Source organism: Gymnoscopelus braueri (genome assembly GCF_963280865.1).
Source record: "Gymnoscopelus braueri genome assembly, chromosome: 3".
NCBI classification, from domain to species: Eukaryota; Metazoa; Chordata; class Actinopteri; order Myctophiformes; family Myctophidae; genus Gymnoscopelus; species Gymnoscopelus braueri.
This window is the reverse complement of record NC_137612.1, coordinates 3,954,304-3,982,298: the sequence shown is the minus strand read 5'-3', so window position 1 is coordinate 3,982,298 and position 27,995 is coordinate 3,954,304. Positions and strand designations below refer to the sequence as shown.

General features: G+C 41.9%; 1 protein-coding gene across 6 annotated transcripts; it reads right to left on the bottom strand.

Annotated features, from left to right (window-relative positions):
• pxk (PX domain containing serine/threonine kinase) lies at nucleotides 1–27,993 on the bottom strand. 6 transcript variants are annotated; one of them, XM_080425087.1, is made up of 20 exons: nucleotides 27,786–27,993; nucleotides 22,832–22,882; nucleotides 22,685–22,732; nucleotides 20,246–20,432; nucleotides 18,328–18,357; nucleotides 17,928–18,005; nucleotides 17,702–17,775; nucleotides 17,433–17,507; nucleotides 17,222–17,326; nucleotides 17,018–17,119; nucleotides 16,648–16,809; nucleotides 15,800–15,917; nucleotides 15,577–15,655; nucleotides 15,412–15,460; nucleotides 12,407–12,484; nucleotides 12,140–12,226; nucleotides 11,303–11,360; nucleotides 10,419–10,481; nucleotides 7,102–7,130; nucleotides 3,852–3,972 (listed from the first exon to the last, which is right to left on the bottom strand). In XM_080425087.1, exons 1-19 carry the CDS (start codon nucleotides 27,885–27,887, stop codon nucleotides 7,114–7,116), a joined length of 1,563 nt encoding a protein of 520 aa, XP_080281213.1. In that variant the 5' UTR covers nucleotides 27,888–27,993; the 3' UTR covers nucleotides 3,852–3,972; nucleotides 7,102–7,113. The 6 variants fall into 6 exon arrangements, with proteins under 6 accessions (XP_080281209.1, XP_080281210.1, XP_080281211.1 ...); XM_080425088.1 differs by having other exon boundaries at nucleotides 10,419–10,478; XM_080425083.1 differs by lacking the exon at nucleotides 7,102–7,130 and having other exon boundaries at nucleotides 1–3,972.
• Between the last annotated feature and the right edge of the window lie 2 nt (nucleotides 27,994–27,995).

The window sequence follows — 27,995 nt, the reverse complement described above, 5'->3', positions numbered from 1 at the left end:
GACAGTTTTCTCAATTGTATATGCAGTAGGATGTGAAATATCAGGGTAATCCTTTACACCACACATCAAGTGAAAGAAGATTATAAGCATGTGCAAATAAAACCAAAAATAAATGATTGTTAAAAAAATAAAACACAGGTTTTGTTTTTCCCCCAAAGCTGTCAGGTGGCTTCCATAGCAACAGATTGACATTTAAAATAATACATTATAAATACAGACTACAACTTCCGGATGTTTCCCCAGCATTACCATCACTATTCCAATTGATTCCTAATGGTGAGTTCTTTATCTGTTCTTTTTGTGTCGATGTGTGTGGAGTTGTTTGTAGAGATGACAACTACTTGCGGACATATCAGGCATTTTATCCAGGTTGTAACAGATACATGGAGTTAGTTAATCTAGGTTGTACCAGACGGATACTAATAGGTCAACAGAGAGTTAGTGTAGGTTGTACTATTGATAGATTTAGTCCTCATTGTACAGACATATACATATGTACTGTATATACAGACGGTTAATCCAGGTTGTACCTGACACATACTATATAGACCAATAGACATTTAGTCCAAGTTGTACCACATGTACGCTATTAACACAAATTACGCAAGCCACTCCCTGACCATTTTAATTGGCTACGCCTCTCCTTCCTTTGGCTGGGCGGAACTTGGGCACACCTCACAAGCCTTAAAGCCTCGCTGTTGGCGTGCCTGCCTTGTTGTCAAGTGATGTAAAAAATCACAGCGATCGGAGTGTAGACGTGGTGGTTTGCATAATTTGTCAGTGTGAATACATGTAGCATTGACGCGATACCAGACACAGTTAGTTAAGAGACATAGTCCAGGTTGAAAGGTTTGCTATAAATACTAAAGAATGTCCTCCATAACCTCACCATGGTGACACAGACAATATTGTTTGACCAGCTGGTAAAGCTCAAGATGTTTAGCAACCACCAAAGCTGTAGGGTCAACATGGCTGCCACTCTCTTATGTCTATGGTTTCTGGCCCATCCAGTGTTGTGAAATCATGGGCATGTACAGTATTTGCTCAGGTTAAAAAACACTGAATATTGTAGAACAGTGTTCTGTTGGAATAATATTGTTTAATCCTAACGCAATCATGTTATGAGAGTGAGCTGTATTATGGATGAACACATCCAATCGGCAGTTAGCACGTTGACACTAATAACAAGATAATATTGGTCAGGGTGAAACCCACCTCCAGACAATATTTCCCAGGCTCTATTTTCACTAGAATCTAGATTACAATAATAATTACTGGACATTATACCTAGGTACCTACAGTAGCTAAGCGCTAACCAACCAGGCGTCGTTTATTTTCTGTCCAGGAAATGTTCTCTGCTGTATTAAGCTTGAAATGGTCACAGTCGTAATACTGCTGTCATGCGCACATGCATGCATGCTGGGAGTTCTGTGGTTTCCACCTGACAGCAGGGTTAAATCATTCATTTCTGTGGCAGTGTTCACAGACACAAAAAAAAGAATACGTTAGATTTAAGCTTTTGTAGATTTGTGCCTTCGTCCTGAATTAACAATTCGGGGACAATTGTTTGCCTCGTCTCATTGAACATCGACCACCTGGTATATCTAGGTGGTTAAAGTTCGCTTCTCCATTCTCAACAACTACCTTTAATGGGGTGTCTGGTGAGGTAAAACACTACCCCAGGCCCGGGTTTGATTCCTGACAGCGGTACCAGAGAGTAGAAACAAACAGAGAGCCAACTTCCATTGCCCGCCTTGCCTCGTGTGTAATGTGTAAACTGAGCGGCCATGCATCATCAAACCTTTCTATGAGTAATAACATACAAACATTCTTTACCGGTTTCTTGACAGTATGATCAACCACATCATCAACAAACGTATGTGATACCACGTTGAAGCAGGAGACCACATCATAACATTTGCCAGCTCAGGGCCACATTACACACAACCAACAACCACAGTTACAGGTGCCAGTGTTTCACCAATCCGGGTCAGTTGGCTCATTTCTATTCTATAGCGGTCCAATGAACAGCGTCACTGAAATAGCGAATCCTACTGGGTAGGGGGGGGGGGGAAATGGGGAAGATGGCATGAACCTCTGTTATGATCTGCCAGTGAAACTCCTTGCCGTCAGGTGAAAAACTGTAGCTGGTGACTTACATGCAGATTGCAGGGCGTATAGGCCATGACTACATTGGGATAAAATGAAAAAGGCAAAAAATAAATAAATAAAATTAAAAAAGAAAACTACCATTGATGTGCCCTTTAGCAAGGCACTTAACAACCAACTGCTCAATGGGAGCTGCTCAGTGGCCAGCAGTTTTAAAAAAAAGTGCAGTTTTACAATAGAAAACCATGGTTGTACTGTACAGTTGTAAAATAACATAAGTGCTCTATCAATTTTCTTCCTCATTAAAGAAAAAAAGAAAAAGCCTTCAGTATACGGTTTCACCCTGCTGGTGTGAGGAAGCTCTTTGCAGCTCCTTTAGAGCACAGTGTTTGAAAAATTTCCCTCAGCCAGTCAGGTTGTCAAATATAACTTGGTCTGGGGACACGACTATCAATTAAATGAAAAGAAACAGGCTTCAGTTATTTTAACTAAATTAAGCAGTGGTTCAGGGTTCCAGTCTAGGTGAAGTTAAATCTTCTTCATAATAATAATTATGTCACAGGATGTTAATATGAAAACGCCTTTTTCTCTGTCAGGACATTCACTGTCAATGTCCTCCTCACACTCCTCTTTCAATCCCACCCCTGTGGGTTAAAGTGCTACAGAGTATCTTATTCTCGTTATGACATTCATTTTCATTCATTCACTGAATCACAAAAAAAAAAAACATTGCATCTGATTGGAAAAATGATTGCACTGAATAAAAGGAATTCCAAACGCTTTCACTGCAGAGTAAATTGAAGCATTTTTAAATGTTCTCTTTGCGTGTGCTGCAGTCTGGTTTATGTTCCACATCATGCTGACATTGTGTCCTTCCATCAGCTAAATGACCGCTGTCCAGTCCTGGGGTGTCACGGTAGGAAGGGCAGCGGAGCGTTTGTTTAGATTGTCAAAGGTTTGTCAGAAGGTTTCAAGTTAAATCGCACGCTGATCCTAACTTTCTACCATGTTGAAGTGTCCTGGAACAGGGCACTGACCTCTGAGGTCAGGGGTCAACCAGAGAGGTTCAGCACCTCCCCTCCAACAGGGAACAACGGGTTTCTCTAGGCACAAGTTTCCATATGGCACACAGTGAGTCTCCATTCCAACACAACGCAAACACTAAAACACAATGAAAAGCATGTGGAGAATGTTTTAAAATGGCGGTAGAGTAAACCAATCACATTGTGGTTGTAGAGCTTTGGGCGGAGTCAGTAGAGGAACTTGCAGTTCCACTGGCTAGCTTCCCACTCTCTGTGGGTCCAGAGTGGGCGGGTCCAGGGGCTGGTCAGAAGATGGACATAATCCAGCGACTCACTGGCCAACTAAGATTTTACAATAGAATAGGACCTCCAAATGGTAGCTAGCCCCGTCTCCAAAAATATAAAAAACAGCTCAATGGAGGAGAAAAAAAAGCAATTAAAAGCAAATAATAGCAGTATTGTGTCGTAGCAGGAAGTGGTCAATGCATCCACATTCAGGTAGCTTAAAACGCTATCGCCATGGCAATAGTCAGCTTTCTCCAACAGCCGTCACCCACCAGGGGTGGGCGGGCGATAGGTCAAAGGTCGTCCAGTTTACCATCTCTGGGGTGATGTTGGGGTCAGCTGGCCAGATGCAGTCAGGTGATTGGTTGGCTGTGGTCTACAGTCTCCGCCTTTCTCAGCTTGCCTTTGCTGAATGCGTGAATGGAGCTGAGCAGAGCAGTGCGCCCCCCCGCCCCATCACACTGACCTTCAGGATGGATGGCGGAGGGGGGAGGGGGAGGTGGAGGAGGAGGAGGAGGAGGAGGGGGTGGAGGAGGGGGAGGTGTGGTCTGGACTCCTGTATGGGTCAGAGTAGAGAGAAGGGAGTCAGAATCACACTGTGTATGAATATTATTAATTAACCCATTGAGACCCAAGGCCGGTTCTGCAAATGCCTTCTAAAATCAGTAGTTCTCACACTTTCAAGATTTCTCAAAAATTTTCGAAAATAGCAGATCTACAAGCTCGCAGCGCGGCACGAAGTGACGCGCTGTGAGCTTGTAGATCTGCTATTTTTGAATAGCCGACGCAAAAATCTAAAATGACACAGATGCTTTCCCGGTTTTAATGGGTTAATTGGTAAATAAAACATAAAAATGTACATTAAGTAATGCAATACTTAAAATAATGACAACGGGTACATAAATAAATCATTAAGAAAAAAGAAAACAAACTGAAACTTGTGTTTTTTAGATCCTATCTATGAATACATACTATGTGACCATTATTGTGTTAAAGCAATGTTGAACTTTGGTAAAACCTTGGGTTGTCATGCCACCTGGGCACGATAGAGACCACAGATAAAAGTTGTTCGACAATACTTGGACTCAGTTAGCCCCAGGTAGGCAGCCCAGATAGCTACATACAATCTAAGGCTCAACAAAAGGTTCAACGTCGCTTTATCTATACTTTTCCTATAGAGTTCCAAGGAACTAGGGAGGGAGTGGCATTCATTGTACTGAACTGACAGGGATCTCTGTCCCACTCTGTTGGATCACTTTCATCGGCAACATTTTTGCATTCCAAAATAAACGAAACCACATTTTGTTGAGCAGATGCAGAGTGACGTGCGTTTCCATCCAACCACTTACGTTACGTGGACTGTGACGTTTCACTTTAGAAAGTCTGAATTGCAAGGAACATTTAGGAGTTAGCATGTAGTCTCGTTTCAATTGTCTTCTGTACCGATTTATTTTCCTTGCTGAAGTTTAGATCACTGCAAAACATTTGTCTACAATGGGCTTGACAGTTGGATGGAAGCAGAGGAAAGTCAGAACAGTCAGTGGGGGAACTGGTCCGTAGTGAAATCTGAAAGTTCATTCCTCTCTGATGACAAGGAAACCAATAATGGAACAAAAGCTTGAATTCTACCTACATTCACCAAAGTGCTCCTGTTTCAACACAAACCAGATTGACAACTTATAGGCAAACAGGCAGATAGACGGACGGACAGACAGACAGACAGGCGGACAGACAGACAGACAGACAGACAGACAGACAGACAGACAGACAGACAGACAGGCAAGCAGACAGACAGATTCCACACATCACAATCTCCAATGAGAGCAGAGGTCTGAATCAGACAGTGAGTTGGGCAAATAGAATCAGAGGAAGAGAAGGGAAACCTTTCTAGAACTTTTTCTAGAATCATTGTAGATTGTGAAAGTTTTTTTTTTTAAAGAAGCATGTACACCCTTTCCCAAGCAAGCAGTGACTTACTATATTATATTACTTACACTTGACAGCAGGTCGGTAAGTACAATGTGCTCTTTTATGTACAACCACCAAATAAAAATCAATCAATAAATAAACAGATAGGTCATAAGTACTCTACTTCCATGTTCACAGCCACCTAATTTACTGGGGGACACGATAATGCTTATTGCTATGGACACCATACCCAATACGTCTTCATATTGAACAAATGAGGCTCCCATGGATCGATTATTATGTCCAGTGTGGCTATGAATGGAAAAGTACTTGTAAGAAAAACCTCTTTCTACAACTCTCTTCTTAACTTTCTCTCATCCATTACAAAAATGTCTTGAAATTAATCGTTAAAGCTGCATTGTGCAATACTTTTTGACTTATACTTTTTGTCACAATATGTGCTGTGTGAAGGTTTGATTGAGACTGAAATGTGCTTTTATGCAGAGTAGCCAATAGTGCATGTACAGACTTTCTCAACGATTTTCAGTCTTAAGGTCATTACACACCGGCGATTATGCGAATATACGCAAAATTCGGACTCGTTCCGAATAATTAAAAGACACTTTTTCGCTTCGCTTTTTCGCTCCATGTAAGCTTGCATTGACTTTATAAGGTTTTTAAAAAAAAACGTATTATTCGCATGAAAAATTCGCCCCCGGTGTGTAAGGGGCTTTAGCCTTCATTTACATACGTATTCGGAGAAAATCACAGTATGTTATACCCAGATCACATCATAAGCCCATCGGTCCTTTAGTGTGACACACAGAGTGACTAAAACAGTCTTTCCAGTCGAAGTGGCGGGCTCTTGTGTCCACAAGTCAACAGTCTCAATAGACCTTCACGACAGCCACAGTGACATAAATAGAAGGGTAATGTTACATCCTGTAAAGGTGTTAGCAATGACACTACTTAAGGCTCTGTTCCATTCAGGTCAAACAGAGTCAGGGAGCTGCCATTGTGAACGTTGGCTCACTGGACAGGCTCTGCTACACTAAATGATTCCACTAATTTGGACTACACTAAAAGTTGAATTGGCTTTTTGTTTAAACTAATGTTTGACAATTTAGTCATTTCCGAGACTCTTTTCAGAGCAGATATTGTGACGGGTAAACACAGCTGAAGCTAATAACATTACTTGTTGGATGTGTTTCATGTAGGTGTTAACTGTGTGCCGTCATGGACAGCTCCTTTACAGTTAAAAGTCTGGCTGATACACAGAAACTCATGAATGAAACACAGCACAAATTACAAAAACAAAAAGGAGACAGTCGATTTCTCATTTACCAATGCATGTATTTAACGTTATTACCTTCTGCTGTGTTTACCTGTCGAAATGTTATATAATGCTGTGAAAAGGGTTGATTCCGTAGTGCAGGGACAAGGACACACTGCTGAGAATGGACCCTTTTCCCACATGTCTGTGAGAATGCACCATTGAACTGGGGTTGTTGATTTTTATATATTGCCCAGTCTTCGCATAACCACTTAAAACCCTACATACTTTGTGGACCGGGGTCCCTCAAGGCTCTATCCCTTGCCCCCTCCATTTTCCCTCTACACCAAATCTGTCCTAATTTTGCAGTATGTTCACCTATTATGAAATGCTCAGAATAGAGACGTTTAGTTGCAAGTGGTCAAGTGTGTCTGTATGCTTGGGTCAGAGTGCACAGCAGCTTAAAAAAAATGCGAGATAATCATTATTTGTTTTTTACTTTACCCTGCATTACGGTCAGAGTGGAGCATGCTCTACGGAGACAGCAGGGAGAAGAGAGAGGGACATGACAGTTATTCATTCAGGAACAACAGGATGGACAGAATTTACTGCTATGACCAGGAGAGGAGAGGAGAGGAGAAATCTAAATATGCAATGACATCACTAGTATTTACAGCAGACAAAAGAGGACTGAAGGGTTGCAGGTACCAATCCCAGACCAGCAAGAAAACTCAGTCATCGTGGCACAGTGACTATGAAACCAATGGCACTCCCTCTGTGTGTAGATAGGTACCGAGTATGGCCAGAGAAAAACATTCCCCTATGACTTTTACAAAGCATCTGTCTTCTGGGGGACCGGACAACGTGTCAACAACGTGTCAGTACACGCATAAAGACCGGACAAAACAATGTGTCCAGTCAGTACACGCTTAAAGACTGGACTCAACAATGTGTCCAGTCAGTACACGCTTAAAGACCGGACTCAACAATGTGTCCAGTCAGCACACGCTTAAAGACCGGACTCAACAATGTGTCCAGTCAGCACACGCTTAAAGACCGGACTCAACAATGTGTCCAGTCAGCACACGCTTAAAGACCGGACTCAACAATGTGTTCAGTCAGTACACGCTTAAAGACCGGACTCAACAATGTGTTCAGTCAGCACACGCTTAAAGACCGGACAAAACAATGTGTCCAGTCAGCACACGCTTAAAGACCGGACAAAACAATGTGTCCAGTCAGCACACGCTTAAAGACCGGACAAAACAATGTGTTCAGTCAGTACACGCTTAAAGTCCGGACAAAACAATGTGTCCAGTCAGCACACGCTTAAAGACCGGACTCAACAATGTGTTCAGTCAGTACACGCTTAAAGACCGGACTCAACAATGTGTCCAGTCAGCACACGCTTAAAGACCGGACTCAACAATGTGTCCAGTCAGCACACGCTTAAAGACCGGACAAAACAATGTGTCCAGTCAGCACACGCTTAAAGACCGGACTCAACAATGTGTTCAGTCAGTACACGCTTAAAGACCGGACTCAACAATGTGTCCAGTCAGCACACGCTTAAAGACCGGACAAAACAATGTGTCCAGTCAGTACACGCTTAAAGACCGGACAACAACGTGTTCAGTCAAAGAGGAAGGTGGTTATATCACTACACACTTAATAGGCAACTCAGTCATTACATACATGTTTAACGACCGGACAACGGAAATGTTCAGTTTTGTTATGTAATTTTTTTATTTTTTTTTAAAGATTTATTTTTGGCCTTTTATGCCTTTATTGATAGGACCGTAGGCTGACAGGAAATGGAGAGAGAGATGGGGAGTGACATGCAGCAAAGGCCGTCAGGATCGGGACTCAAACCCGCGACACACTGTCAAGCTACACTGAGCCTAGGTGCCTGGACCGCTACGCCAGCCATCCAGGCCCAGTCACTATACTGTTAACGACTAGGCAACGGACGCTACACACGTAACGTCCAGGCAACAACGTGGCCAGTCGCTACACACTTAACGATCGGAAAAAACAACATGTCCGGTCACTACCCACTTAACCAGGCGACTCAGTCGTTACATACATACTTGACGACCGGACAACAACATGTTCAGTCACTATCAGTGGTGGAAAGTAACTAAGTATATTTACTTAAGTACTGTACTTAAGTACAATTTTGAGGTATTTGTACTTTACTTGAGTATTTCCAATTTCCAATACTTTTACTTCTACTCCACTACATCTCGGAGGCAAATATTGTACTTTTACTCCACTACAATTACTTGAAAACTTCAGTTACTAGTTACTTTGCAGATATAAATTATGATATTATAAAACATACATTAACCACTTTAGCCCTGTTTTATACCTAGGCTATTTGAAAATAGCAGATCTACAAGCTCACAACGCGTCGCAGCGCGACGCGTTGTGAGCTTGTAGATCGGCTATTTTCAAATATTTAGTACTTTTACTTTTGATACTTTAAGTACATTTTGATGCCAATACTTTTGTACTTTTACTCGAGTACATTTTTTATTCTGGACTTTTACTTGTAACAGAGTATTTTTATATTGCAGTATTGGTACTTTTACTTAAGTAAAGAATTTGAGTACTTTTTCCACCACTGCTCAGTCATTACATACATACTTGACGACTGGACAACAACATGTTCAGTCACTATACTGATAACGACTAGGCAACATGTTCAGCCACTACACAGTTAACTAGGCAACTCAGTCAGTATAGTACAGCTCAACCACCAGGCAAGGCATTCAGTCGCTACACACTTAACGGCCTTGAGTTTCATGAGGTGTGCTAGAGGGAGCTGCTAAGCGAGAGAGCCGCCAAGCGAGGGAGTGCTCACGCCGAGCAGCCGATGGCCACGCGGGTCGACAAGCGTGCCATTCCTCATTGGCAAAACGAGGTTGAGGGTATGACCGACGGAATAGGTTATAAGTGCTATGGCAAAGTAAGTGCTATGGCAAAATACCAGATTTAATTGTAGCACACCATATTAATGCAATGAGACGTGCGGTGGAGACTCAGAGCGCAAGAAACTACGATAATATTTCATGCGTGAGCTTATAAACCAAAAATCTCTGACGGCTCTGTAATACACCACAAAGCAGTTAGTGTCGTTTGTCTCTGCAGGACAGAGTTGTGCTGCACTGGTTCTAACCATAGATATATATAAAGGCTAGATGGCTCAAGGGGGCGTCGCAAGCGTAGCTCAACCGCGGCCATCTTGCGACGGTCATTCGTAACATTAGCGTGCTAAATTTTCATCCGATTTTCAAATGGTTTGGTGTGTTGTAAACACCAAATATGTAGTTATGATACTGCATACTTATAATTATAATCATGTTTTTTTTTTTAATATAACATTAAGTATGCAGTATCATAACTACATCTTTGGTGTTTACAACACACCAAACCGTTTGAAAATCGGATGAAAATTGAGCACGCTATGGTTATTTCAAAGTACATGCACCATAGACATAATGTTATGAATGACCGTCCCAAGATGGCCGCCATGTGGCAACGTCGTACTCCATTGGCCAGCAGCGCGGGTGAGTCATCTAGCCTTTTTATATATCTATGGTTCTAACAGTCAGCGCAACTATCATAGTAGTGATCCCTTCTGACCACACGGGGCACTACACAAACTGTCAGTTTACAAACACAATCAAACAAACACACATACTGTGTACATACAGTGTTTACTGTACGTATATAGTGAGTGAGACAGACAGACAGAGACAGAGGACAGACATACTGTACAGAGAGACAAAGAGAGACACACAGAAAGAAGTGTGTACCTGTTGTGGAGGGAGGAGTGGGGGAGGAAGGGGATGTGTGAGGAGAACTGGCACCCGAACCTGCTGAGAGAGGAGAGAGAGAGAGGAGAGAGAGAGGAGAGAGAGAGGAGAGAGAGAGAACATCTGCAGTGGTTAGAGGTGGTCTCCCTACTCTTCCACTGAGACAATTAGATCCTGGTGTTGGGTAGGACACCAAATGATTGACAAGTTGCCCTGTCCGAAGCTCATAAGCCCCAAAAAATGCCCTGGCCAAGGAAGAATTCCCTCTTGGATCTGGATGGGTGGTTTGGGTTTGGTTACCCACGTGGGAGAGGGAGACCCAGGTTCAAATCCCAGGTGCTACAGTTGCAATTAGCTCTCTTTGTCGGGAGAGGACTTAGAACGGATTTAGCTTTAATTTACTACTGTACATACCAGAGTTAGTGCAGTATTCAATGTAGTATAAAATAATGCCAACATACCAGAGTTATTGCAGTATTCCATGTAGTATAATCTGCTAGCAACATACCAGAGTTATTGCAGTATTCTACATAGTATAATATACTAGCAACATACCAGAGTTATTGCAGTATTCTACATAGTATAATATACTAGCAACATACCAGAGTTATTGCAGTATTCTACGTAGTATAATATACTAGCAACATACCAGAGTTATTGCAGTATTCTACGTAGTATAAAATAATAGCAACATACCAGAGTTATTGCAGTATTCTACGTAGTATAAAATAATAGCAACATACCAGAGTTATTGCAGTATTCAATGGAGTATAAAATAATAGCAACATACCAGAGTTATTGCAGTATTCAATGGAGTATAAAATAATAGCAACATACCAGAGTTATTGCAGTATTCAATGTAGTATAAAATAATAGCAACATACCAGAGTTATTGCAGTATTTGACAGAGGAGTCCTCTTCATATGCTGATTGTCTTGACTTCTACAACAACAGAAAACATTAACATAATGTCATGAGAATCAGGCAGGCAGGGAAGGTTGCAGGTTCACATACCTGGAGCAGTTGAGAAACTCTGGGCAGGGCAAGGTCAATGAATGACTCATTAGATTTCCACATGTAACAAAAAATAATTGTATCAACGTAATTTATTACACAAGTGAGGAATTATTTCTTGTATTCACGTTGAATACAAGGCCTTGCTGACTTGTGTACTGGGCCGTGCGAGGAGACGTCTTGTGACAACACTGACATGAAGATGTCATTTGTCCTGGGCTTATGCGCTTGTGATTCATTCATTCATTCATTCATTCAAGCATTTTCTCGGAAATACAGTGAGGGCAGAGCACTCATTTTCAATGATGCCGAGATAACAGAGGGCATAATACAACCGTGTAATAATATTGAAATAAGAGCAGCAGGATAAAACAGGGACAAGTAATGGGATTGAACGTGTTTGAAATATAGGATTTATTTAACAGAGGTTTATAGATGTAAAAGTAAAATGTAAAATGATGGTCTCGTCTCATGGAGAGAGAGGGCCAACCAACTTTAGTGTATAAAGTGCAACGGTGGGTATTGTATGGTTCACCTGTGATGAACCTTAGAGCAGTGTGGTAGATGGCATCTAGGGGATATGTCCTAGCAGTCTGACTATTTTAGAACCAAGACACCACTGTAACCGGGTTCTGGACAGCCGCCCTGTTTCACTGCACATTTTTCCTTACTCATCTGTGAAGTGAAATTGGGTCATGATGCTGTACCTTTCTGGCCAGTATCTTCCTCTTCTTCTTCTCCTGTTCTGATCCGTGGTGAGACTGCGCTCTGCTCACACGCCTGAACTGATGGAGCTGAAACAATACATCATCGGCATCATCAACAACACAATCATTGTGAACTTCATCATCACCTTCACTAACATTACCATCATCAGCAATATTACTACAATAATCAATTTCATCACCACCTTCATCATCAAAGACAGTTAGACAGTAGTAGTTTGTTTAATTTTGTTGTTTGTTGTAACTAACCATCTTCTGTTCATCCTGCAGTCGTCTTTCCAGACTGTCTTTTGCTGTCTTTAAGGCTTCCTTCAGTTTGCTGGGGATCTGAAATGAAGACACATAAATAACACTTTAAGATTTATTTGGGTGCTTTTTATGCCTATTGATAGGACAGTAGTTTGACAGGAAATGGGGAGAGAGAGATGGGGAGTGACACGCAGCAAAGGGCGTCGGGATCAGGACTCGTACCCGTTAGAGGGTAGCATGGGTCAAAAAAATTGGACCCGAACCGAAACGGATCCGAGGATATTTGAACCGAACCGAACGGACCCTAGAAAGAAATCAAATTTACTGGACCCTACCCGAAACGGCACCGAGAATGATTGGACCCGGTCCGGAACGGAGCCGATTAAAATTGGACCCGATCCTAAATGGACCCGGGGGAAATGGAGCCGATCCGGCCGGGTCTTTAGACCCAAACCGTGTCCGATGCTATATTATGCTTATTTTCTCCATAACATCGAGACTGTTCGTCTCAGCGAGTCAGCGCCTCTCCGAGGCGAGCTACAGCGGAGGGTTGCGTCATGCAGAAGTTGAACAGCTACGTTTTCACAGACTTTCATATCCCCCCAGCTCAACCTATAAATTAACATAGGAATGAGCCTAGATGCATATCAATTGTCCATTGTGTGACCTGTCCTGTTGTAGGTGTTAAAATAAAATGAATAAAGTGGGCATGAGTGAACTGCTGCGCAAAACTATGAAAACACGCTCGCCCCAAAACACAGTCGCCCCGGGGAAAATCCGGCGGTATTCGCCTGGTATTCCTTAACATATCAGTAAACTATGCCTAAACCTAACCTTATTCCTAATCTTAACCTCAGTAAAACTATGCCTATTGCCTAATCCTAAACCTATTTCTACCCTTATCCTCAGTAAAACAAATACATTTACAAAAGAATACAAGAACCGCTGGTCCGCCTGAAAAATGGGGGCGAGGGTGTTTTGGGGCGAGCTGTGCCAGAGCCTTTCCCTGTGCGACACCGTCGCCCAACTTTCACCACTTTATCCATTGCAGACAGACAGTCACTGTGCTTGCATAATATCCACGACCCACACGTGTTCGGGTCCCTTTATCGACAATTGGGTCCGGGCGGCTTGGTTCAGATTCTATCAGTGTCACCTCGGAAAATCACGTTTCTCTTTATCAACACCGAGCGAACACCCTACTCAGCGCTGATTAGAAGGAGAGCTGTGTGTTGTGGCGTATCAAAAATAGCAGACATACAAGCTCACAAAGCGGCGCGTTGCGACGTGCTGTGAGCTTGTAGCTCTGATATTTTCAACGCACAATACCATCGTACAACGAATAGGCTATTCTATAACTGCAGCAGAGCAGGCTGTCGGAATTAAACCACACACAGTCAGATCATGGTAAAAACTTTAAATGATTATGATTTTAATGGTTGTAGCCAACTACTTTATCCAAATAATAATATTAATAATAGGCTTAAATGATAAAATAGCCTAATAACAGCATTTTCCGAACCGGCCACGGTGGCCGGTGGTGTTTATAATTACCGGCCAATTAAACATTTTACCGGTCAATGGCCGGTAAATACTGGCTAACGGAATCCCTGAGATATATATATATATATATTGTTTGTTTGTTTTTTACTCGGGTCCTCCCGGGTCCATACGGGTCTATCCATTTCAAATGGATCCGATCAAGCCCCGAGGGAATTGGAACCGATCCGAACCTGCCCGACGGAAGTCAATATTTTTGGACCCGAAAATGTTCGGTTATCGGTTCGGGTCTCGGGTATTCGGGTTCGGGTGGACCCATGCTACCCTCTAGTACCCGTGACTCGCTGTCAGGCTACATTGAGCCTAGGTGCCAAGAAGAAATGCTATCCTACAATTTTCAAATTGGCCTCATGGTGGCGCTATAACAGGATGATTCACGTTTTTACCTATAAGTGGAGTGACCAGCGTGAAACTTTGCACACACACTCCCTAGAAAAAACCTCTGCCCCAAATCTTTCACATGAGCCTTTATAGCGCCACCAGGCAAAACAAACATTTTTTATTACTCCTACAGATTTAGTCCAAACATCATACAAATCATGCATTATCTCTATAGTCATGTGATCAAGACGGATGAGCACCCACCGGCAAAATCATAAATCGGCACCCATGACCCCCCCCCCCCCCCCCCCCCCCAGCTATATAAGCCTGTTCAACTTCAAGCTCCATGTTAGACTCATTGAAAACACACGTCCCTGGTTCGGGTAACTGATATTAGTCCTTCTAATGAATGGGACCTTAACTTTTACATTTCTTATTTCATTATGTTGATATTTTCTGCAATGTAATGTTGCATCAAGGAGTCCTGTAAGTCCATGCATGGAATAACTAATCAAAATGTAGGTCTCACCATTTATTAGAAGGACAATAAATTCCCCTTTAAAATCTTTTTTTTTTTTATTATTTGCAACAATTGTCCAATGTCAACATTTGGAACAGCAATGTATTTATTTGACACTCTCAAGAGTCAACATGCATGTACTTATGTCATATCTGAATACTATTTTGAATTAATTGTGTTTCTCTCTCTTGGGCTCGCTAAGTGTCCGTCCTTCCTTTTGGTCTTTCTGGGGACCCGTAGTTGTGTAAACAAACAGAGGATGTTAAGGAGTAGAGAAGAAAGGTGGCCTGATGAATGGAGGCTTTCAGACCAAACCAACCTCACATGGGATCTCTGAGAATGCTGACTAAATTAACCACTTAAATTCTACAATATACTTAGTTGACTGTGGTCCCCCAGGGCTCTATAATGACTCCTTTTCCTCCTCCACACCAAAAACCTTTTAGCCAGAAATAGCATATGTACAAGCTCACACTGCATTGCATTGCAACATGTTATGAACTTGTAGAACTGCTATTTTTGCTGCTTTGTTCACCCCAGAATAGGAACGCAAAAGGTTCATGTGGTTCACCTGGTGTAAACTGGTTCTAGAGGTTGAACTCACTTTAAACTGCAGTTTGTCTGTCTGGTACAACTGGACATCACTGAACAACCTGGAAAATAATAAATAGTAAACATTGATAGAGTTATTCATGTTTTAACAGAGAAATAAAGAAATAAATCACAAACAAACAAACAGTCACTTGTAGTACGAAGGAGATGTACTCACGGTGTTTGTATGAGTTGTGAGACTGTCGGCATTCCACTTTTACAAGCTTCAGTTGAAAGAATGGACTGAAGTACAGACACTGTAAAACAAACAAACACACACGAGATGCATATTACATATTAGGTTCTCAGTGTTTCTGTGCAAAGGTTTCTAATGTGTGTTTAGGTTGTAGGACAGTTGTGTTTGCGTGTGTGTGTGTGTGTGTGGGGGGGGGGGTACATACCTACACTACTGTAGGCTGTAGGAGGGTACTGGTCTACAGAAACACTGTCAGCAGGTCGTCCGTAAGTCATCTCATACAGTAAATGACCAAATGAATAAACATCTATACTCTCTGTTGACTGGAAGCACAAACAACACACACATCAATGATACTTTACAGTAGAGTGCAAAAGAGTAGATAACAGTAGAGAGGAGTATAATACTTTACAGTAGAGTGCAAAAGAGTAGATAACAGTAGAGAGGAGTAGAACAGAGTATAATACAGTAGAGAATAGAACCAAGTAGAGTACAGTAGAGCAGTGGTTCAAACTTTTAACCACTTTAAACATAGCTCATCAATAAGGGAAGTGATTCTTTGGATTGGAAAGCCCCGGTTGTACTCTTACAATTTATCTTTTGATGTGCTCTTGTGTGTTTCTTTTTATATGAATGTTTAACTGCGTGTGCGTCTATAGTCTTGTCATTGTAATATGCTGCTTGCCCTCCCTTTATTTTATTTATTTATTATTTCGTGTTTTGTTTTTGTTTGTTCTCTTTGTATTGTATGTCTTTTAATTTATTTTATTCCAGTTTGTTTATTTGAATGCATTTATGACACAACTTTCTGTGAAAAAAGAAAAAGTAAATAAAAAGTTATTACAACAAAAAAAACATAGCTCATCGGCTATTTTCTTGAAATAAATATATATTTTTGGAATATTCTTTTAACATTTTATAACACAAATCTTGTATGGGGGTCCCTGGCACAAAAACCTTTCAGATGGGGGTCCACGGCCAAATACATATTCATTTTGGGGTGCTTTGACACGAAAACGTTTGAGAACCACTTGAGTATAGACAGCGTCTTACATTGATCTTCCTGAGCTGTGTGATGTGAGGTCTATGGAACGCAGGAAGTCCCAGCATGCTGTTCTCCACCTCCAGCAGACGACAACGACCCTCGTCCAACACAACATTTCCCAGGTGGAGGTGACCGTACGGAAAACCTTTATCATGGAGGAACCGCAATGCCTGTGTATACGCACAAACACACAAACACACACATTTGAAAGACGCTGACCTATGGTGAGAAGATGCATCTCTTCATGAGTCCATTTGAGTCAGCTTTGTTTTCTTATCTGACTAAAGGGTGATTTAGACTGTGTGCGCGTGCAAGTGTGCGTGCGTGCGTGCGTGCGTGCGTGTGTGTGTGTGTGTGTGTGTGTGTGTGATTATATACCTCCAGTATGTGTCTTCCATACAATTTAATGTGTTGTAGTTCCAGGCCCTGGCTCTTCTTTGGGTTACAATACTTCTTCAGAAACACATCTTTAGGTTTCACCTACAGAGAGCAGCGGAAATGGTTAAATACACCCCGTGTGCACAAACATACACATACGTGCACATACACATACGCACGCACACACTCAGCCAGTTACTGTACCTTACAGATGTGATCTCTCAGAGAGCCTTTCTCATTAAACTGTCTGATGACCAACGCTGAAGACTCACCAGTACTGACAAACAATACTGGACAGATGTATGGATTCTATGGAGGAGAGGAGACAGTTTAGCAGTACTAATAGAATAGCAGCGGTGCTACCGCTAATAATTATTATTATTTCTGCTTGTGTGTGTTGTGTTTGTGTACATACAGACAGCGTTGTCAATAGCTTCATTGCAGACTGCAGGTCTTTATCGGACAGGAACTTATCAGGACCTAGATCCACCTGTCACACATGTACAAGAAAGAAAACACGCACGCACACACACACACACACACACACACACACACACACACACACACACACACACACACACACACACACACACACACACACACACAGTTGTAGTTTAGACACGGTGCCTGTGTTGTGTCAGTATTATATGTATTTATTGTAATAAAAAAAACGGAGGAGCTCACCCAGCTCAACAGCTGTCTTTCTTTGGGAAGCTCTTTGTTTTTGATTAAAAAATACTTCTTTCTGATTCTCCAACCTGGGAACAAAGAAACAGCACTTCTGTTTACCTTTCATTCATTTTAACTGAATACTCACTTCCAGAGCATGTGAGTGGAGTGAAAATGTTATGTCAAAATATTGATTTGATTGATTCGGTTCAACCTATTCCGTTTCCAGTCCAGGACTTACCAATGTCTCTGAGTGGTTCCACTACCTCCCACTGTGGATCTGACCTGAAGAACATAGAAACCTGCTGAAGGGCAATCTCTGGAGACAGAAGAAACAGAAGGGGGGGGGCACAGTGAGAGAAAGAGTGAACTGCAGGAGGGAAACAGAAATGGAGAAAGAAAAGGGGATACAAAGAAAGATTGAATCTCAGAATCAGAATCAACTTTATTGTCACATCACAGGTTTGTAACAGTGGGTGAAATTTGTTTTAGTGCATGCTGCATCGTTTTAGTTGTTTCCATAAAAAAAGAAAGGGAAGAAGAAGAGGCCAGGGGAAGAGAGATCAATCGATAAGAAACAAACAAATTATCAACATATTTACACATAGTACCTGAGGTAAGACATAAGGTGCGGTAAGTACCTGAGGTAAGACATAAGGTGTGGTCAGTACCTGAGGTAAGACATAAAGGTGTGGTCAGTACCTGAGGTAAGACATAAAGGTGCTTGAGATTAGCAGCAGATCTATACTGTACATATGATATGCTATGGACTTAGTTAAGGTGGGAGAAAGAATAAAAAAGGTTGTAGGCTATACCTGATGTAATGACAGCTAGCAATCTCAGTGAACCACCATGTGATAAAGATAACTCCTTATAACTGGTATTGCATGAAATTCACAATCACAATTTCAGGTTTGATCCCCATAACATTGATGCGTCACCGACCATGGTTCTGAGCAACATGACAACTTCAGTCGGAACTATGAACAGCGGAGTACTTTTCTAATTGTGAACAAATGAAGAATTGGTAGAATCATCAGAATCAAAGTTGAGGACTTTTTGTTGTTAAATTAATCCCAACTATCCTAATCCCTTCAACAGCATGAAAATAAAAACATTAACAGCTGCTCTCCCTATTGTTTTGTTCTTGCTAATATCTGGCCAGACATCTATCCCAGAATTAATTGCATGTGAATAGTTGGGTTTTCCAGGGTGAGGCCTGAGCGGTTTACTATATGAGAAAGGGGGTTGATGTAATTGTTGTAATGTAGCTTCATTAACAATCCTCCCTGAAAAACTCAGAGGTCTATGGCGACGATGCTACCTTAAAAGCAACATTTTCATTTCAAAACTAGCATTATCTTTCTATTAAAACCCGCAGTGACACCCATGTAATGCCAAGTCAGCGTTGTGGAGGGTCTCACAGCACATCAGTGCTCCAACTGGGTCCACAGTCCACACTTTACACAAATATTTCTCAGTGGTCTGGCCATTGGGATAGCTGCTTTCCGCACCGCTAACTCATTCAGTGTCCATTTATAGCCCAGAGTGCCAATGACGTGTAACATGTCAAAACCGTGTTTTCAGTGTTTACGCTAGATGATCACAACAAACCCATCCCCGTCCGATCTAATGTTAAAGGATTTAAAAAAAATAAAGATTACTCTGCTTTCTTTTTTTCTGTGTTTTTGGCAAGAACAAGCTATATTCAACAGCCAATAACTAAAGAACGGAGGGTCGCGGTGACATTCTTTTTTTTCTCCGATGGAAGCAGACACTCCTCCGTCTTTTGCGACACTCGCGTGTCGATTGTCCTGGAACAAAAAATGCTCAAAAACACTGGCACTGGCTGACTTCATTTATTAATTAATTCTGGCACTAAATGAGTTAATGTACTTACATGTTGTAGAGTTTACTTTTTTTTTTTGCCCCAAATTTTGGCAGTAAGCAACATGTTGCTCCATATTTGGTTACCTATCGAATTATGTTTCCTGCTCCGCATTTTGGCCACTAGGCAGCCAGTTGCACTGGATTTGAATTTTAAGTTTATACTACTCTGCCTCGCCTACAACTCATTCAAACAGATGTTTGATGCATGCACACATCATTTGTTTTCATTATTAAATAACACTCTGCATATACAACGCATTCTCTAATGACTTTTGCTTTTCACAATAAAAATATATTGCTGCCTACAATGTATACAAATACATGATCAATACAAACTACACTCAAATGTGATGGGGAGGGGACAGCTGGGCGGAGGCCTGGTAGTGTCTGGGAGTACAGGGGGCTTTCATGTATGAAGGGGCCAAACGCCCAAAGGGCGCTTTTATCTAGTTTTAAAAATCATTGTAATTCATTCATTACAATTAATTTGATCTAATGATGTTACATCACAATGATATGAAAGACGATTTGATTTAACAACAAAGTGGTGACTTCTGTGTGGGGGATCTCCTGGGTCAACTCACTGGATCTGTCCACTGAACTGGAGGACTGCCCCAATGACAGACCTGTATAATTGGCTGAGTGGCTGTCGGGGCTGCTACTACTGACCTGTGTAATTCGCTGAGTAGTTGTTGGGATCCAGGAACTTCTTGACAAGCTCACAGGCGGAGAGAAGAAGGTGCTGGGTAATAGTGTCCAGGAAGGCCTGCAGTCCTTTCTGTCGCTCAGCAATGAACTCTCTGTCCATGTTACCTATCAACTTCTTACTGGGTAGAAAGAGAGAGACACCAGACACCTAGAGAGAGAGAGAGAGAGACACACATTATTATACCTTATTAACTATGAAAATGTGAATACAATGTGAGCCTGGCTAAAAGAAAAGGTCTGTGAGTGACCAGTAATTATGAAGGATTATGATACTTGACCTTATAAGTCATTATAATAGGCTTTATAATGTGTCATGATTGCATTATGAGTACTACCAGTATTATAAGCAGATTACAAGGCGTTTATACATGACCTTGTAAGTAATTATAAAATGCTTTACAATGTGTCATGAATATTGTTATGAAGCATTATTACTGTGTTTATAATGCATTATAGACATAGGCTTCTATGTAAAAAGACAATGAAGTTTGAGGCGCTTGTGCAGAGGCATTACCAGTGTTGGCGGTAACGGAATACTTTTTTGGGTAACGGGTTAGTTTTGCGTTTAGAGTACTTGTTTACTTAGTTACCTTTTCCAAAATAATGCGGTTACATTTAAGACCTACATTTCCCTGTTCTTTCCATGTTGCCACAAAGGAAAAGGAAAATCCATCCGACGCATTTGCGCAGTTTCCTGATAAATGGACAAGGTGACCTATGCCTTGCAGTCTGTGGCAATTGCGTAATCATTCTATTCAATGGGTCACCACTTTTGGTGTGACACACCAAACTGACGGCATTACTGGTCTTGTTTTTTTATTACATTCATTTGTCGCACCTGTGCAACATGGTAGAGATTGAGAGAAGACAGCGGTTGCCCTTTAGTACGGTCGTGGAAGTATTCACATTATCTTTGGATTTACTGGTGAAAGGAGGAGAACGTCAATGCAAATTAGCCTTGGTGAAGCCCAGCACAGCTCCACAACTGGTCACTCCAGTAGGCTGCACATGATTTAATGTTTATACCAATCTTCCTCGCAGGTGGGTTTTAATCGTCGGTAACGCAAAAATAATCTAACAAGTCTACTTTCCTCAGAAGGTAATCCTGTAACGTAACGGAATACTTTTTAAGACTGGGCATTACGTAGTAAAAGCCTCAAAATTATCATGGGTGTAGTAACCAAAACAGTTACTGTTATTACATGCAATGGACTCAACCCTGTTCTCTTTTGTCTGAAAATAATATTGACTGTGAAGCTATGTGATTGCCCACCAGATGGACCAAAGACGGTCTCAGTCCTTCCCAAAATCCTTGCTAATGTTTGAACATCAAATATGCCCCTCTTCACTCACCATCCCCTTAGCTCCAGTTTGGCTTTGTATGCAGCCAATTTATCTGGCAACTTAAATTAAGTTGCCATTCTCCCCTGCCCTCGTGCATTTCCTCACAAAGATGCTCAGACTCAAGTTGACGCTGTATGCTTTGATGTGGTTAATCATTTTCCATGTCCACTTCACATTCGCCCCATTCAGAGTTTATGCAACCATTGTTTAACTGGTGCTGAAAAAGGTGCCATTAAGAGTCGGCCTGACCATTACACACGGCTGTGAACATTTATAGCTCCCATCCCAAAGCACCCTCCCGCTCATAAAACGGGCCCTAAATGAAAGTCCTTTATAGGTTTGCAGCATCTGTGTGTTCTGCTATTCTCTCTGTGTGGCAGACAGTGTGTAGCCAGCAGCTACAGATGATCCCTTAGCTTGCAGGGCTGTAACCATGGCGACAGATCCCACAGCCCAAACTCTGAAGCCTGTCATTCAACCATTCAAACCAATCGTCAAAAAATGTAAGGCATGCCCCCCCCACCCCCATTAGCCTACATGCATGTGCGGAAATTTAACTATTCATGAACAAGAATGAAGCCAATGGCAGATTTGGATGACACAGAATAGACTGGATTCATGATCTTGCATTTTTTTATGAATACTACAGAGAATGAGAAAAGAGACGGAAGACACTCAAGAGACAGAATATGGAAGAAAGAGAGAGAATGAGGAAGAACATAAACTGTAAGCACTAAGCAGGCATGTCAGTTTTCTTCACTCCAGTGTCAGGGAGAGGAGGAAAGAGGAGAGAGGACAGAGAGAGAAGAGAGGTATGGAGAGGCTGACAGGGAGGAACGTGAGGGTCAGTCCCGGGGTCCTGGACAGGAAATGAGCTGGTAAAACCTCAGCAAAATCTTAGGGAACTTCTTGTCAAACAGGAAGTGGTGTTGTGATGTGCTCCTTTAAAACCAGTAACCAGGGCCTGACCTGCGCCACTCTGATTACTGGACGAAAGGTGAGTGTGTGCGTGTGCGTGTGCGTGTGCGTGTGCGTGCGTCTGTGTGTGTGACTCACCAGCAGTCCAGTGTTGAGCAAGTCAAAATCGCTGTAGCGACGAATCACCTGGAACACATAAGACAAAAACATGTTTAACTGATTCACATGCTAAAAAATATGATTGTCCATTTGGTGTAGAAAATTGATTGTAAATTGTTTAATTACCTGCCAACTGTTTTCTGGAGACACTCCTCTCTGGACTCTAATAATGTACTCCTAGAGAGAGAAGAGAGAGAGAGACAGAGACACACACACGTGTTAAGGCCTTAGGATTTGGATCGATGTGATTTGGATGCTGATCTAGGATCTGATCCTCCTTACAGTTGGTTTATTATAATGTTGCTTAGCTAGGATCTGATCATTGTAATCCTTACTTTTGATTGATTGATTGAATGAATACTTTAATTAGAAAGACATGGTAACAGTACATGGAGGTACAAATCACAATACAAGGTCCTCTAAACTGGATCGCTCATAAAAGCACTTGGCTTATTTAAAATGAGATCCCTGTGCACTTAAATCATGATGACATTTAAGACATACAAATATACACTACTATGCAGAACGTCGTACAATCAGCTTACATGTTACTGGTATGAAAAACAAGAAATATGTACAATAGACAGTTTTAGGAGGAGGGGAGGGGGGGGTAGGTTAGGACTTTGACAGGGGCCAGTTTGGAATTGCAGCCTCCTGAAGGTGACTCTTTAGGGCAGTTTTGAAAGTGAGTAGGGTTTTACACTCCTTTACTCCTTTGGGTAGGGCATTCCACATTTTTGTTGTATAGCATGAGAAAGAGTTCATTCCCTTGTTTGTGCCAAATCTGGGTTGAACATGATCAGTGGAGCTGCCTCTGGTGTTATGATCGTGGACTATTGGTTGATTGTTATGTTGCTGATCTGCGATTCACTACAGATTAACCTCTCACCAGGCTTTCCACACAGCAGAAAGCCTGGTTTTCATTCCTAACAGATTAATGCGACCCAGTCTCGGCAACGCCTACTCCTCAGCTAATATCTGGTTATATATCGGGTTGGGAAAGCGTGGCAATGTTATTGTTCCCCCACATGAATGCTGAATCGAGTGGCCTGGTCTCACCAGTTACAATAGTAACTCCGTGAGTCCACCCCAAGCCCAGTCCACAACGCTTCGCAACGCAACTAGATAAGAAATTGCAATTTGTGGGTAATGTTGCAAGTGTTTGCAGATGGTTGCAAGTTAGCGACGACTAGTTGCGTTGTGAATCATTGGTGTGGACAGGGCTTTAGAATAAAACAGAACACACACATTTATGGTAATCTTTCATTTTAAAGATTAGCAAAAGTGCACCGCATCACAGGTTTATGGGTACTGGGTAGGCCCTAATATTACGATGCTGCTGGCCGAGGGAATCATTTTGAAGGAGAACAGGCTATAGCGATATCTGCTCTAGTTTCCGCTGCCTGGTGATATCCACAGTAGACCGGATCAGAAATTTCCTGTTTTCTTTCCTGTGTTTTTCCTATTGGCTAGAGCTGGCAATTCCAATGTCCAAAGGTCACCCAGTAAAACCATTCTGGCATAAAGCTACACATGTGTCACAACCGCGACACACATACGGATATGACACACATACGGATATGACACACATACGGATATGACACACACACACACACACACACACACACACACACACACACACACACACACACACACACACACACACACACACACACACACACACACACACACACACACACACACACACACACACACACACACACACACACACACACACACACACACACACACACACACACAGGAATTAACTGATGTCAAATGAATGATCAGCATCAAAATGTTTATGTTTTCATTTAAGAATATCAACTTACACTTACAGCCAACTACTTTTTGAAGTCAGATGTTTCGATTGACATAAGAGCTACTACTATGTGAATCTGTCCAATAATAGTTTTCTACGGCAATGGGGGTCCCAAGTGATTATGGGGGTCCCCAGATGATTAGCTTAATGTGCAACATTGTTTTCTACTTTTCTCTCTCTACATTAAACAAACCAACATAAAGCATCTGCACATTTCTAAAGTGACAATTTAAGGACTCTTAACCAAGACCTTTTTAATACCTCTAAAATAGAAAGAAAATAAACTAATCATAAGCCCATTACTACGTCAAAAGTAACCAACAAACTATACAAGAAGAAAAGGTCAAACATTGGCCAAATGGTCACATATTACCTAAGAAACAGGTAAACATTTTCGCAATGCGAGGCGTTGTGAGCTTGTAATTCGGCTATTTCACAATATTTATCTGTGGAACCAAATAAATATAATGTTTGTATATATGTATTAGTCTTCTAGTCTAGTACTGTCTAAATAGATGCTGTGTCTAATGTATAGTCTACTGTCTGAATGGATGTTGTGTCTAATGTATAGTCTACGGTTTGAACGGATGCTGTGTCTAATCTATAGTCTACTGTCTGAATAGATGTTGTGTCTAATGCATAGTCTACTGTCTGAATAGATGCTGTGTCTAATGTATAGTCTACTGTCTGAATAGATGCTGTGTCTAATGTATAGTCTACTGTCTGAATGGATGCTGTGTCTAATGTATAGTCTACTGTCTAAATAGATGCTGTGTCTAATGTATAGTCTACTGTCTGAATGGATGCTGTGTCTAATGTATAGTCTACTGTCTAAATAGATGCTGTGTCTAATGTATAGTCTACTGTCTGAATAGATGCTGTGTCTAATGTATAGTCTACTGTCTGAATAGATGCTGTGTCTAATGTATAGTCTACTGTCTGAATAGATGCTGTGTCTAATGTATAGTCTACTGTCTGAATAGATGCTGTGTCTAATGTATAGTCTACTGTGTAAATAGATGCTGTGTCTAATGTATAGTCTACTGTCTAAATAGATGCTGTGTCTAATGTATAGTCTACTGTCTGAATAGATGCTGTGTCTAATGTATAGTCTACTGTGTAAATAGATGCTGTGTCTAATGTATAGTCTACTGTCTAAATAGATGCTGTGTCTAATGTATAGTCTACTGTCTGAATAGATGCTGTGTCTAATGTATAGTCTACTGTCTGAATAGATGCTGTGTCTAATGCATAGTCTACTGTCTGAATAGATGCTGTGTCTAATGCATAGTCTACTGTCTGAATAGATGCTGTGTCTAATGCATAGTCTACGGTTTGAATGGATGTTGTGTCTAATGTATCTAGTCTACTGTGTGCCTGAATGGATGTTGTGTAATGTACCGTTGTTAATGTGAGGCTTGTGACTGTCAGCCCCTTTATTGTATTTTCAGCCAGGTACCTTATGTTGGTACTATAGCTGCCCTGCGTCAGTAGTTAAATGTTCCTTTGTTGCTTTATCAATGCATCAAGTGCCAAACTGAATACAGTGTTACATGAAACAAATACTTGGTAGCAGTGACTGTGCTTCTAAACCGCTGACAGGCAATCTGCCAGCCAGGATGTGTAGTTGGCCTCAATAGGCTGCTGCCTTATGACCCCTCTCTCATGCTCTCTCTCTCTCTCTCTCTCTCTCTCTCTCATGCTCTCTCTCTCTCTCTCTCTCTCTCTCTCTCTGTCTCACACCCACACACAAACCAACCCTGTGCCTGGGTTGTTTTGTAGTACTCATACATATGGTATGCTAACAATCTGCCACTAGTTTAACAAATCACAGATTGGAAGTAGTTTCCGGTGTCCTGGCGTGACGTTAGCGCGGTAGTAACCATGGGTCAGGGTTACCTCAGCTGACAACAGTGTCACACGCTAATCGGTGACCTATTCAGTTATGTGAATCCTAAAACTTGTTTAAAAAAAAAAAACACTATTATAACTTCGGGATTAACCATAAGATCCTATCAACAGATTCGCAACATCTAGTTTGAGTTATCATCACAATGTGTTGAGGTAACATTTAGCAAGCGCCTGCTAAAGGGCTGCTACGACTATGAATGGTTATTGCACCAGAATGCTGAGGATTTTGCCTTTTTTTGTCATTTCATGACAAACGGCAGTACAGACGCATTTTGTCCTCTGACCTAACTGGAACCACTATCACGTTTGCCAAGTCCCCCCGTACGTGCCAAACTGCCACCTGAATTCGTGTTCTGGTTTTAAAAAATAAATACGCCAGAGCAGCTATACACGTGACTTGCCAGAAAAGAGAAACCTAGCTGTAGTCACTGGTTTCTACAGGTAACCGTTTCCGATGTAACAACGCAAATCCCCAACTGTCAACAACAAAACGTCAGCAGCTCAGCTCTCAGTCGGCCAGTGAACACAAGACCACCCGTCTGACCCCAAACACTGGACCTTAAAGAACACAAACACTGGACCTTAAAGAACACAAACACTGGACCTTAAAGAACACAAACACTGGACCTTAAAGAACACAAACACTGTACCTTAAAGAACACAAACACTGGACCTTAAAGAACACAAACACTGGACCTTAAAGAACACAAACACTGGACCTTAAAGAACACAAACACTGGACCTTAAAGAACACAAACACTGTACCTTAAAGAACACAGTAGCCTAACGATGACTTATAACTAGCTATAAGTCTACCTGCTTGGTGTGTGTGTGTGTGTGTGTGTGTGTGTGTGTGTGTGTGTGTGTGTGTGTGTGTGTGTGTGTTTTATTCCAGTGGTTCTCAAAGTGGGGTCCAGGGAATCTCGGGGTTCTAAATTGACCCTTACAAGTCTGTAACTCTGACAGACGGTGTACAAATGGAACCAAATGAACCCTAACGGGTCCATTTGGTTCCATTTGTACACTGTCAGAGTTATAGAGAGGTCCTTAAAATGTGAAAGTTTGAGAACCACGGTTTTATTCCACCGACTCACTGTGTGTGTGTCTGCGTAGCGTGTGTGCGTGTGTTGTGTGTTATTATTCCACCGACTCACCGTGTGTGTGTGTGTGTGTGTGTGTGTGTGTGTGTGTGTGTGTGTGTGTGTGTGTGTGTGTGTGTGTGTGCGTGCGTGCGTGCGTGCGTGTGTGTGTGTGTGTGCGTGTGTTGTGTGTTATTATTCCACCGACTCACAGTGTGTGTCTGCGTAGCGTGTGCGTGTGTTGTGTGTTATTATTCCACCGACTCACCGTGTGTGTGTGGAGGTTCTGGCTCGCTTCTATCAGCGCCGTCAGAGGGACGGTGTCATCCAACAACACCCTGCCTGGGGACGGCTTCTCCAGGAAAGACATTGTAGTTGTACTACACTAAAGACGTCCTTTAACGGACGACCACCGTGGCTTCAGTATCCAGAGGTGTCAGAGATAGATCAGGACATGATGACAGACATGTCAGACTGT